The sequence below is a fragment of the Bos taurus genome, chromosome 11, assembly GCF_002263795.3.
Source record: "Bos taurus isolate L1 Dominette 01449 registration number 42190680 breed Hereford chromosome 11, ARS-UCD2.0, whole genome shotgun sequence".
Taxonomy (NCBI): Eukaryota; Metazoa; Chordata; class Mammalia; order Artiodactyla; family Bovidae; genus Bos; species Bos taurus.
Window position 1 is genome coordinate 67,752,637 of NC_037338.1, and position 12,721 is coordinate 67,765,357.

The window sequence follows — 12,721 nt, forward strand, 5'->3', positions numbered from 1 at the left end:
TCAGAAGGTCCTCCCTCTCACCTTCACTGCCCCAATATAATTAGCAGCCAATCCTTACATATACTTAGCCTCCCCAACTTGTAGGAACTAGCTCTCCTCTGAATCTTAAACCAATCCGTTTGTTCTCTCCTATAAAACCTACTATATTCAACCTGGTAAACAGGATGCAGTACACACAGTAGACCAAATATTTATAATCAAGTTTTTGAAGTGTAGCTGTTTGGGTGTCTGCTTTATTCCAAGCTAATCTTATCCATAACAGATTCAAAATAAATACTGTCATAATTTGTTGAACAAGTACAGTTGACCCTTGAACAACACAGGGGGTTAGGGGTGCTGACTCACTGAGCAGTCAAAAACCTACATGTAACTTATAGCCAGCTTCTGGATCCAAGGTTCCACATCCACAGGTTTAACCAACCATGGATGGTGTAGCAGTGTAGTATTTACTACAGGGGAAAAAAAAAAATCTCCATATAAATGAACCTGCACAGTTCATACCCATGTTGTTCAAGCATCAATTGTACCATGAAGCTGAATGTCTGGCTTATGCAAAAATTAAAGATGAGTAAATCCATTGTTCTCCTCTTTCACCTGTACCCCTTTACAATGATAACGATGGCATCCATTTCAGCAGGTATATAAACAACCTACTGTTTCCTGGGTTTTGTGGAGGATTTTTTTATATGTTTTTTCAATCAATTTACTTCAAAGTATTTGCTTTGTTTTCAAGTTTTCTGTGAAAAAATAAAATGTATAAACACAAAATAATGAATAAATACTGTAAAGTACACTCTGTATGATGGAATATGTATCTCTGGCAACTACTTTATGCTCGGGGAGTAAGAAAATCACGAGGTAAAAATATGATAGTTACCTGATTGTATCAGACCTACTAAAAGGTACAACATCCAGACTGATGATATATCCAAACTCAGCATTTTAGTCCAAAGTGAAGACAAGCACCAAGTGAAGCCACATGAGTAAGGGCACTACTAAAAATACCTTTTGTCTTATGAAAGGCCCTTCCTCAGGAATGATGGCTATTTCCCTCCCCAGTTAATAATATTTCTGCAACAAAGGTACATTAAAAGCAGTACAAACAGTATCAAAACTACTTTTCTTCCCTCCCTTCAACTTTAAGAATCACCATTCTTAAAATGGGCCCCAAAATATGGGAGGAAAAATAATTTGGTAAGGAAGGGAGAAGGAAGAAAAGAGGAGGGGGGACAAAAAACAAACTAAGTACATTACTGTGAACTTCTTCATCCAGTGCCTTAACTTTTCCTTTCTTCTTAATGAGCTGGATTTTGCAGGCATTGGCTTCCCAATCTTTATCATTGCCTCCGTCAATTCCCACACCTGAATCATCCAGAGGTAGAAAAGCAAGATTTAGAAATTGGCTACTACTTAGAAACTATGACTGAAAGGCAGAACTTGTAAGTGAAAAATAAATTTTTTTCATCTAATTAATTCATTTACTTATCAATTCAAAATTTACTGAAAACGTACTATATGTCAAGAACCATGATAGCCACTAGAGATAAAAATGAAGAAAATTCAATTCCTGTTCTCAAATTTCTCAACAGTCTATTGAGAAGACAGACAAGGAAAAAATAATTACCATACAGTGTGGTTTTAATATAATAAAAGTCATGTGACTAGAATAAAAGTGCTACAGGTTGCGACTGCAGCACAATGGAGATACAGAGAAGACTGGCACCACCTCAGAAGCAGGGTAAGGAAGGGATGCCAGGACACACAGCTCTCAAGATTCTACTAAAGTTCCTACAGAATTTGAAAAAGTTACTCTAGAGGTACTGGAAAACCACTGAGTTGTTTCAAGCAGAGAAATGACACGGCAAAGAAGTTTAGAAAACTCTTTGAAAACAGTGCAAAAGCTGGAGGAGAGAAACAGGGAAGAAGAAACCTGCTGTCAGAAGTTACAGTTACAGCAAAGCAAAAATGAGGAAGGCCTGAGCTACACAATGGTCATGAAGTGATGGGTGTACTGAAAAGCAGAACTGACTGAAGGTAACGAGAGAAAGCAACTCCCAGGCTCAAAGGACTTGCTGAATGACTGGCTGTTGGCAAAAGGAAGAGAGAAAGGATAGAGTGAGACACGGATGAGAACTGGAATGTATTCAGTTCAATTCTGAGCATGCAAGGTTTACAATATCGTGGTTTGTCCAGGGAAAAATTTCTAAGAAGTAGCCGGAAAAACAGGTGTGCAACATGGGAAATACATATGGATTGTAAGTCACCAACATACAGGAGGCTGATGAAGTCAGAGCTCACGCACAAAGATACAAAATAAGGAAAGAGGACTCAGGAAAACACTGAGTAAGTCAAAAAGTTCATTCGGGTTTTTCCACAGGATGTTATGGAAAAATTCAAATGAACTTTTTGGCCAACCCAATATCTTGAGGAACATTAAAATAAGTAATAGGTGAAAGAAAAGCAGCCTCCAAAGCAGACAAAAAAGAAATAATCAGCAAGTTAGGAAGAGAATGAGAAGATATGTTGTCAGAGGTGAAGGAGAGAGAGAATTTGAAGAACAAAGAGTTGAGGAATTGACTTTCCATTAGCTGAGGAAGAGTCAAGGAAGATAAACGCCCATTACATAGGGCAATGTTGAGTGTAAAGAGTTAATATGGTAGGCCCAAGACCGCTATCTTAGAAAGGCTTGCTTGCAAAGCTGGCCCCCACCAGGTTAACTGATTAAGAATGGCTTATTGCACCTATACCATTGGAGCAAACAATGTGGCTTATGCTGAACATCCACTTCCCTTCTAAGAGCCTGCAATGTTGGTACATGTTAGGCACCAGGTATCTACATAACCAGCCCACAGTGACAATCTTGAGCACAGAGTTAGTAATGAGCTTCCCTGGTACACATTTTACACATGTTGTCCAACTCGCTGGGGGAATCAAGCACGTGTGGGGACTCCACAGGGAGAGAATTCTGAAGCCTATGCCTGGCTTCCTCCAGACTTCGCCCCACGCACCTTCTCTCTTTGTTAATTTTGCTTTTTATTCTTTTGCTATAATAAACTATAGCCATGAGTACAATTATATGCTGAATGCTCTGAAGGAATCAGTGAAACTGGAGATGGTCTTGGGAACCCCAATATGATTAAGGGAAGGAGTTGGAGTAGAACATAAAGTTGACAAAAAGTTATTTTTCTTTGCTTTGTCATTTATGTAAGACAGAATCTTGGGCAAGATCACACGCCAGAAGCAAGGAATCCATGGAGAAAAAGAAATTAAAAGATATTGGAAAGAAAAAAAATTTTAGAGAGTAAAGCCTTCAAAAACTCTGTTCTATAATGAAAATGGCCCCAGTAACTTGTTTTTACAGTAACATTCTTAGCACAAGAAGAGACCCATAAGAAGCAATTCTCTACATAAATGGTAATGTTGTTGAAACTGAATGAACAACCCTTAAATATGATAAAAAACAAAAATTCTTCAGATTTTAGATTTACCAGAAACAACAAAATGGATATTATAAAAAGTCTAGGAACTGAAAACAAAAAACCCTTTTTATTGAGAGTCAAGAATCATGCAACACCCGTAATATTTTTTAAAGGAAATACCAGCAGAATCGTATCCTCTGTACTCCAGTCGCTGAAGGCCTTTGATTAGCGTCTCCAAAATTTCTCGTCTTGTGCGAGGAACATGGTAGTTTAAGTAAGCAAATATACCTGCAAATAAACAAATTTAATTAATAGAAAATTCTGACTAGAGAATCAAAATTGGCATAGTTATGACCAAAACCCTAATTTGCATAATAATGTATAAGATGTGCAAAAAAGGTGAAGCTTGAGTCCATCTTTGAAAACAAAAGAAATCTTCACTTCAAACTGTTCAAAGGCAGTGAAACTTTTTCAATTCTTATACATATAAAAAAGACTGAAGCAAATATGTCAAAACAAATGTTCAGTTTTTCAAAGAAGTTTGTAAGACTGGTGACTTACCTTCATCATTGACATTTTATCAAGTAAAATTTATTTTTCAAAATTAACCAACAAATTTGGGATTTATGTTCTATACACTGAGCATTATTTTTAAAGGAAAACATTTTCTGAACTAAATATTTTAAGTAACATATGTACCCTACAAAACTTAACACAGAATAATTTTTCTTACTTTCAATGACCATGCTATCAACACATTTAGGAATAAATAACTTATAAATAACAATGATGTGAAGAATACTCACAATCTAAATCATTTAATCATAGAGAAAAAGGCTTAAAAAATATGTAATCATCATAGAAGCAGTGGTTTCTCACTTGTTCACCAGACTCTAGTAAAGGACAAATAACTGTAACACATATTATTAACTCTTGAGAATTCTCACTCTTGAGAACCAATCAAGACAGCATATTAAAAAGCAGAGACATTACTTTGCCAACAAAGGTCCGTCTAGTCAAAGCTATGGTTTTTCCAGTAGTCATGTATGGATGTAAGAGTGGGCCTATAAAGAAAGCTGAGCACCGAAGAATTGATGCTTTTGAACTGTGGTGTTGGAGAAGACTCTTGAGAGTCCCTTGGACTGCAAGGAGATCCAACCAGTTTATCCTAAAGGAAATCAGTCCTGAATATTCATTGGAAGGACTGATGTTGAAGCTGAAACTCCAATACTTTGGCCACCTGATGCAATGAACTGACTCATTTGAAAAGACCCTGAAGCTGGAAAGATAGAAGGCGGGAGGAGAAGGGGATGACAGAGGATGAGATGGTTGGATGGCATCACCAACTCGATGGACATGATTTTGAGTAGGCTTCAGGAGATGGTGATGGACAGGGAAACCTAGCATGCTGCAGTCCATGGGTCGCAAAGAGTCGGACACGACTGAGTGACTGAACCTGAACTGAGAATTCATAGAAAAGGAGCAATCATTTCGAAAAGCAAAACTATAAACAGAGACTTGAACAACATAAACTGATCCAGTAAAGTGGCAACAGAACACAGGTAAAGGAAATCCACATTTTAGGAATAGCAGCATGAAAATATTCTGAGGTCTTCCATGATTGTGCTTTGGCCAGCAAGAATATAGCTTAAATGTATAAAAACTGAAAAATCAAACTATAAGATCAGATCAGATCAGTCGCTCAGTCGTGTCTGACTCTTTGCGACCTCATGAATCGCAGCACGCCAGGCCTCCCTGCCCATCACCAACTCCTGGAGTTCACTCAGACTCACGTCCAGTGAGTCAGTGATGCCATCTAGCCATCTCATCCTCTGTCGTCTCCTTCTCCTCCTGCCCCCAATCCCTCCCAGCATCAGCGTCTTTTCCAATGAGTCAACTCTTCACATGAGGTGGCCAAAGTACTGGAGTTTCAGCTTTAGCATCATTCCTTCCAAAGAAATCCCAGGGCTGATCTCCTTCAGAATGGACTGGTTGGATCTCCTTGCAGTCCAAGGGACTCTCAAGAGTCTTCTCCAACACCACAGTTCAAAAGCATCATTCTTCGGCGCTCAGCCTTCTTCACAGTCCAACTCTCACATCCATACATGACCACTGGAAAAACCATAGCCTTGACTAGATGAACCTTTGTTGGCAAAGTAATGTCTCTGGCTTTTGAATATGCTATCTAGGTTGGTCATAACTTTCCTTCCAAGGAGTAAGTGTCTTTTAATTTCATGGCTGCAGTCACCATCTGCAGTGATTTTGGAGCCCAGAAAAATAAAGTCAGCCACTGTTTCCACTGTTTCCCCATCTATTTCCCATGAAGTGATGGGACCAGATGCCATGATTTTCGTTTTCTGAATGTTGAGCTTTAAGCCAACTTTTTCACTCTCCAAAAGCCTTAAAGAAGTCCAAATCCCAATAATGCAACACATTCAGAAAAATTCACTACTAAATCAGCTCTCCCTTAAGAAATGTAATTCCTTCCCTGGCGTTCCAGTGATTAAGACTCTGCACTTCTAATGAAGGATGTGTGGGCTCGACCCATGGTTGGGGAACTAAGATCCTATGTGCAGTGAAACATGGCCAAAATTTTTTTACAAATAAAAATAAAAGAAATATAATTCCTTTTTCCTGAGATTTATTTTTTTATTGAGGTAATACTGAGGCATTTCTTTCTACCTCAATATAATTTATGAGGTATTTATTTTTTTATTGAGGTAATAAGTTGCATGTATATAACATTATCGGAGAAGGAAATGGCAACCACTCCAGTACTCTTGCCTGGAAAATTCCATGGATGGAGGAGTCTGGTAGGCTACAGTCCATGTGGTCACAGAGAGTCGGACATGACTGAGCGACATCACTTTCCTTCTTTCTATAGTTCCTTTTGGAGAAGGAAATGGCAACCCCTCCCCGCCCCCAACAGTGTTCTTGCCTGGAGAATCCCATGGACAGAGGGGCCTGGTGGGCTGCAGTCTATGGGGTTGAAAAGAGTCAGACACGACTAAGCAACTAACACACATACACATACAACATTATATTTCTACTTCTGTATACCTTATATACTCTGTTCTGTGTTGCTACATTCTTGTTTTTGTTTGGTTTGTTCACTTAAAGAAATGCAATTCTGATGGTAAAAAAATAATACATTCATAGAATTAAAGATGAAATATGATAATCAAATACCAATTTTTAAAACAATTTAAATGTTAATGACAAAAACATTGTTTTTAAGACAAGTTATAGAGAGATTCAATACATTTTTTAAAAGAAAATTCACAGTGATGTCATACTAAATTCACTAATTTCAACACATGTAATTCAACAACATTCAACTTTGATATTTTTCCTAACTTCAATCTCCCTGGTTTACATTGGTTCATTGTATGGATCCTGAGATCCCGAGTACAATTTTATAGGAAGAGAAATATTCTCTAAACCAATATCCCTCTCCAAACAAACAAGGTTTTTATTTATCTGGCTGCGCCAGGTCTTAGTCGCAGCACACAGGATCTCTGGCCTTCACTGCAGCGTGCAGGACCTTAGTTACCCAACCTGAGATCGAACCCGCGCCCGGCAATGGAAGCACAGAGGGTTAACCACTGGACCGCCAGGGAAGTTTCACGTAAGTATGTATGTTTTTTATATTGTCTGTTGATTCCCTATTAGCAATACTAAGATTCATCGCAGCTTTACGGTAAAGACAACTATATCGCTTAGCCTATGATACTCTGAAAGTATTCTCATAACAATTTCTAGGCCTTTAGATACTGACAACACTGATTTCAAGACATTCATATTTTCTTTCTTTGTGGTCCATATAAAAATGGTACATTTCCCAATAAATGGCATCTTATATTCAATGAAATACCATATATCAATTCCAATTCAAAACCTGCCTTTCTCTCAAGAAAGGAAGCACTACTATTACCAATAATCATTACTGTCATTGTTTTGGTTCACTATTGGAACAAAGTAAAAAAGAAGATGTAGAATAGAGGAAGTAGTAGGAGCGATATTTCTCCTTGCATAACTAGGCAGAAACTAAGAGGATTAAAAGGACGACACACATAGAAAAATTCTCTAAGATCAAAGTATCAGAGCTGGGAGAAGAAAGTTAGTTATCCAGCATTAGGAAAATGAAAGATAAAGAGGATAAATCTGTTGATTTACACACCAGCCCCTTGAGAGCACAGCTGGCCCACTTGTTCAGGTTAGGGGGTTATCTGTAATCTTGGGGAAAACAGAACCGCAAACAATTGCCAATTGGGCATGCAGAGCATATTTACAGCCGTTTACAGGGTAGGTATTCATAACTCAAAGCGACAGAGTAGCAATCCCTACTTCAGGTCTTTGGTATTTGTCTTGTCAAACCTCACAATAAACAGTTCTGCTTAAGGTAACTACAAAAGCCTAAAAACCAACTCTTCACAGCTCTTCAGTAACTGTTCCAATGTCACTAACAGTAGTAGCTATATGGAGCACAGGAGATTTTCTACTGCCAAGTCGGCTTATGTTTCCAAAGTGAAAATTTCTTGTTAATGTAATATACCTGGAATAAATATATCCCTAACTGAAGCAAGAGGCTGCACCTACAAGCACCATTCTCAGAAAATGGCAACTTAAATTCAGTGACATAAAAGCACTTATAAGCGCCTTGCTTAACAAGATATTCAGACATGACCTAGATCATAGACTTGACACACCTGGTTAAAAGCAATCTAGTTATAGGCAAAGACTGTTCAACTGTACTGAAATGAAAACAATGCAATTTAGCTGACCAATCACATTATTGTTTCTATGTCTGGTTTAATTTAGGTACTTATGAACAAAAAATTTTACTTTATATGAGGTATTATTAACTTGCAATATTGTATTAGTTTCAGGAAGAAATTTTGCTCTTCCGTATTTTCTCACTTTGACAGCTTCAATATTCTGATGAGAACCTAGATATCAGAGTTTATCAGTATTAAGAGTTCAAATCCCTTCTCCAAATTTTATATTTTCTGAAACAATCCATCCACAATGTCATTTGTTTCCTTTTTACAATTCTTATAACAACTTACAAATTATCACTAAAGATTCAAATTACACAAATCCTACAGAATAAATTGTGAAAAATCTCTTTTCCACCTCCATACAAGAGATAACTACCATTAACCCCACACAAATTGCACCAAACCTTCAGGTATGAATTTTTCTACATATATAAACTCAGATGTATATGGTCTTAGAGGTTTTTCTAAAAGCATATGAATGTGATAATACACATATTGTTCTGTATTTTTCTCTTAAGATGTTGGAGATCTTTTTATGTCAGTACAACACATCCACCCCAGTCTATTTAATGGCTGGATAATAATAGTAGATCATAATAGACTTCTCATTTTTTACCCAGCCATTTACCTATTTATTGAGGCTTTCCTAACTCTTTGTAATTATAAACAATTCTGCAATTAAAGTTATACACAACTGGACACTTGCCATAAAACACAGTCAATACTATAATTGTGCAGGCACATTCTATAGGTAAGATTCCTCTAAAAGATGAAATATTTGAGAGAACATTTTCTACAACCCCAAAAACACAAAGAAAAAATTATATGGAGTGACACAAGAGAAATTCCCATTTTTTATTTAACTGTTCAAAATCTTTTTCCTAGTTACAAAATGCTGGTTGAATTGTCCCCTACTTTGTTGTAAATACTTGTGGCCACTGGACGGAGCTCCAAAACACTTCTCTCTTGCGTATTTAACACCCTGGAACTCAAAGCTGTGTTTTAAACCCTGACATCACTAATTATACACTCCCTCACAGTCTACCTTTGTCTTCATCTTTCCTGAGAAAAAGCATGCATTCCTTGCTTACACACATTCCAACATTCCATCTCTCCTGCTTCTCTCTGATCAATCACACATCAGACCACAGTTTTTCATCATCTTGCCAAGTCAGCCCCTCTGGGCCCATTATGCTCTCACCTGTGTCCCTGAGCACTCCTACAGTGAAATCCATCCATTTCAGGTCATCCATCCATCTGAGGTCTACTTTCCTAGAGACCCTCCCAACTGCTGACCAGTTCTGCTAATTCACTGTTTGTCTAACTTTCAAATCACCCCCAGATATTATGCTAAAGTCTAGAATCTAGACTAACTCTTAAATCCTCATTTCTCTCTTTCCAGCTTCTTTCTCATTTCTGGTAGATTCTTTGTAGAACTGAAGCCTTCTTCTTCATCTTAAGGGTATAATACTCTATACCTCTCTTATCCTTCCTTATAAACTCAAAATAGAGAAAGATATTCTACACACTATTCCATGAACCAACCTCTCCTACTTGAACAAACCTCTCCTACTTGTCTTGATAAGTGAGTCCTTGATTTTATAAATACAGAACTTTTTGTTAACATCAAAATATTAGGAGGATCCTACACAACAGTTCAGTTCAGTAGCTCAGTTGTGTCTGACTCTTTGCAATCCCATGGACTGCAGCACACCAGGCATCCCTGTCCTACACAACAGTGGGTTGAGTTTTCATTATCTAATGATCTAGCTCAACTTTCAGTCAATTTAGAGACAATGCTTAGGGTATGAATCAACCAGTTAACACCTGGTTTTAATTTCATAGCTTACATGTTGGAAATCAATTTTTCAACTCTACCAGGGACTTCAGTTTCACAATATTGTCTCTCTTGTTGGTATACATGCTCTCTTCCTGAACACAAACTTAAATTCTTCTACCTTCATATGTGTAACTTCTCTAATGATTTCTTTATAGCCAAATGCAATTAATCTCTCTCGGCAGTATTAAACATGAATGACCTTTTTCTACTCTTACAGACTTTCTACTAAGGCAATATACCACTTTAGAACGTTTGTGCCTCTAACTACTATTCTTTGGCCTCTTTTCCTGGTACTTCAACTTCTTCTTTCAAACCCACTGGTAGTGCTTCTTAATTTATTATTTCTGACTTCATACATTGTTTGGTAAAATGTGTCATCAGTGGTGTCTCTCACAATGCACTAGTTCTTTACCAGCTGGCAGCAGTCCTCACCAAGAGTCCTATCCTGTCATCTGGAACATTCCTGGCCTAACCAGTCTCTGAATTTCTATTCATTTCACTCAAAATCTTAAACATGGCAATGAACAAGGACTGTGTTATCACCCACACCTGTTGCACGTGTATTTACTGTTCCTTTCAATCAGACAGCAATTCCTTGAAGGCAATTCCCTTGTTCTAGTCGTCTCTCCTAAGGGCAGAGTGCCAAGTACAAAGAGATCACTTAAAATTTCTTTTCTTTTACCAATATTTTGTTATTGAAGTATAGTTGCTTTATAATGGTGTGTTAATTTCTGATGTACATCAAAGTGACTCAGTTATACATACATATCAAATACCTTCTAGTACTTTCTAGGCACCTAAAATGTACAGTCAAAAATTCTCAAACCACAGAAAGAGAACACTATATTGCAGGATGCTAAGTAGGCATACAGTAAAAGAAAGTCTCCATAATTAAAGGTTTAAGAAATACTGGGTTAAACAAAGTTAACAGTTTTATTTGTAGAACTTCCTAAAAACTTTAAACTTGCTAATTGAGAATCTCCAAAAGCAGAATTACCCAAACTTATCTGTTACAAAACTCCCACCTTATACTGCTCATTACCAGAACCTGTTAACTTTTCCTTTTCCAGGGAACACAACTGAGAAAATGCTCATTAAGCGATAATTCTTTTCTTTCACTTCTACTTCATACTCGGTATGTTTAAGAATATGGCAATATAACTAATTTTATGATTTATCATAGAAGCCAGTCTCAGCATCACTTAAATAGCCCCACAGCCATTACACAGTATAATTACAAAACAATTTTTAAGGATTCATTTCAGAATATTTTTTAATTGCGGCTCTCTAACTGCTTTTAAATACAATCTCATCTACGAAAATGTCGCTTATATATACCACTGAAGCAAAAACGTATAATCCCATACTTATGTAAAAAAAAAATGCAGCAAAATCTGTTAAGAGCTGTGTGAAGTTTAAGTGAATTGACTCTCTCACTGAAGCCAAAGGTAAAACAGATTATAAAGGACAAAGTGCATTCCGAAGAATCAAGAATAAGAGGAAGACAAAGGTTCTTAATGCTTATTGGCACATGAAACGTTCCAATAAATCCTGCAATTAAAAAACTGAAAAAAAAAAAAAAAAGGCCAGTTCAGTATTGTTTAAATTTGCTTCTTAAGTTTATTTGACCATAAAATCTTTTTTCCCCTCAGTAACACTTACTAACATCCCAATACAATCTGATAAATAACAGTTTTACCAGTATTTCTGATTGGAAAAAGCTATCAAAAAAGAATTGCTACCCTCATTCTTCTGTTTCAATATTCTGCAATGTTGAAATCAAATAATCATTTAGAAAACCTTTAACAAGCAGCAGGTATTCACAAAGTAAACCTCTAAATTTTCCCATCTAATCTCATCTCCACTCAGTTCCTCTGCCTAGAAATTCTATTTCAATAATTAATAAGTGGGAAGAAAACAAAGACAAATCTTGTCTTAACAGTTAACTTTCAGAACCATACACCAAAGAGAAGATAAACTCTGGATATTCCTGGAATCATGTAAAACTCTGATCCAGGTTAAGAGCAGGACCTTCGAAATGCCTCAAATACTAGTTTTTTATTTCTTGCTCCGTCACCTGTTTCCTCAGTAGTAAAACACGGTGGAATGGGGATGCTGGCTGTGTGAAAATGTCTAACATTTAATCTCCACCCTAAAATCTGAACCTCCACTCTTATCTGAACGTTTTCTAAACCAGATCTTATGTTTTCTTTTATACTAATCTATTTTTTACTTCCTTTTTCCTGGAACAAGATAAGAAATGATCTGCAACCAGAAAGCCAGGTACTTGACTAGGTGAATGCTTCATCACTTAGAAACACTTAATTACCAAACCAAGCACCCTGGGGACCCCCTTTAGTTTGGGGGCCAGCTCCAAACTAAATTATGTCTTTCGGAAAACCATTCTGCTACCCTGAGACACAGCAAAAGTATAACTGATTCTAAAGTCCACTCTTCCAAATAATTTCAGCAAGCTATTTATAGTTGTTTGTTTTTTGTGCAGTTTTTTTAGTCTACTCTAAATTTAAATCTGATCTTCATTTTAGAAGCTGAAATTAGCATTAAGTTAAATACAAGAAAAAGAGACACTAATCCGCACCAGCTACCTCCTGCTCAGTTCTTGAAAACGGCTACAAAGAATAACTTTCCCAGGTAGCTTCAATTCTATTGCAATCATAATT

The 12,721-nt window shown here is 37.0% G+C and overlaps 1 protein-coding gene across 3 annotated transcripts in view; it reads right to left on the reverse strand.

The window, feature by feature from the left end:
- The window catches only part of GFPT1 (glutamine--fructose-6-phosphate transaminase 1), a 75,884-nt gene that overhangs the window by 50,406 nt on the left and 12,757 nt on the right, over positions 1-12,721 (reverse strand). For all 3 annotated transcript variants that reach the window (XM_024998270.2, XM_059891002.1, NM_001109961.1), the window contains 2 exon segments: positions 3,600-3,707; positions 1,255-1,362 (listed from right to left, as the gene is read on the reverse strand). Coding sequence is in view for 2 of the 3 variants with exons in the window: in XM_059891002.1 (XP_059746985.1) it covers positions 1,255-1,362; positions 3,600-3,707 (216 nt within the window). In the remaining variant the exon portion in view is untranslated.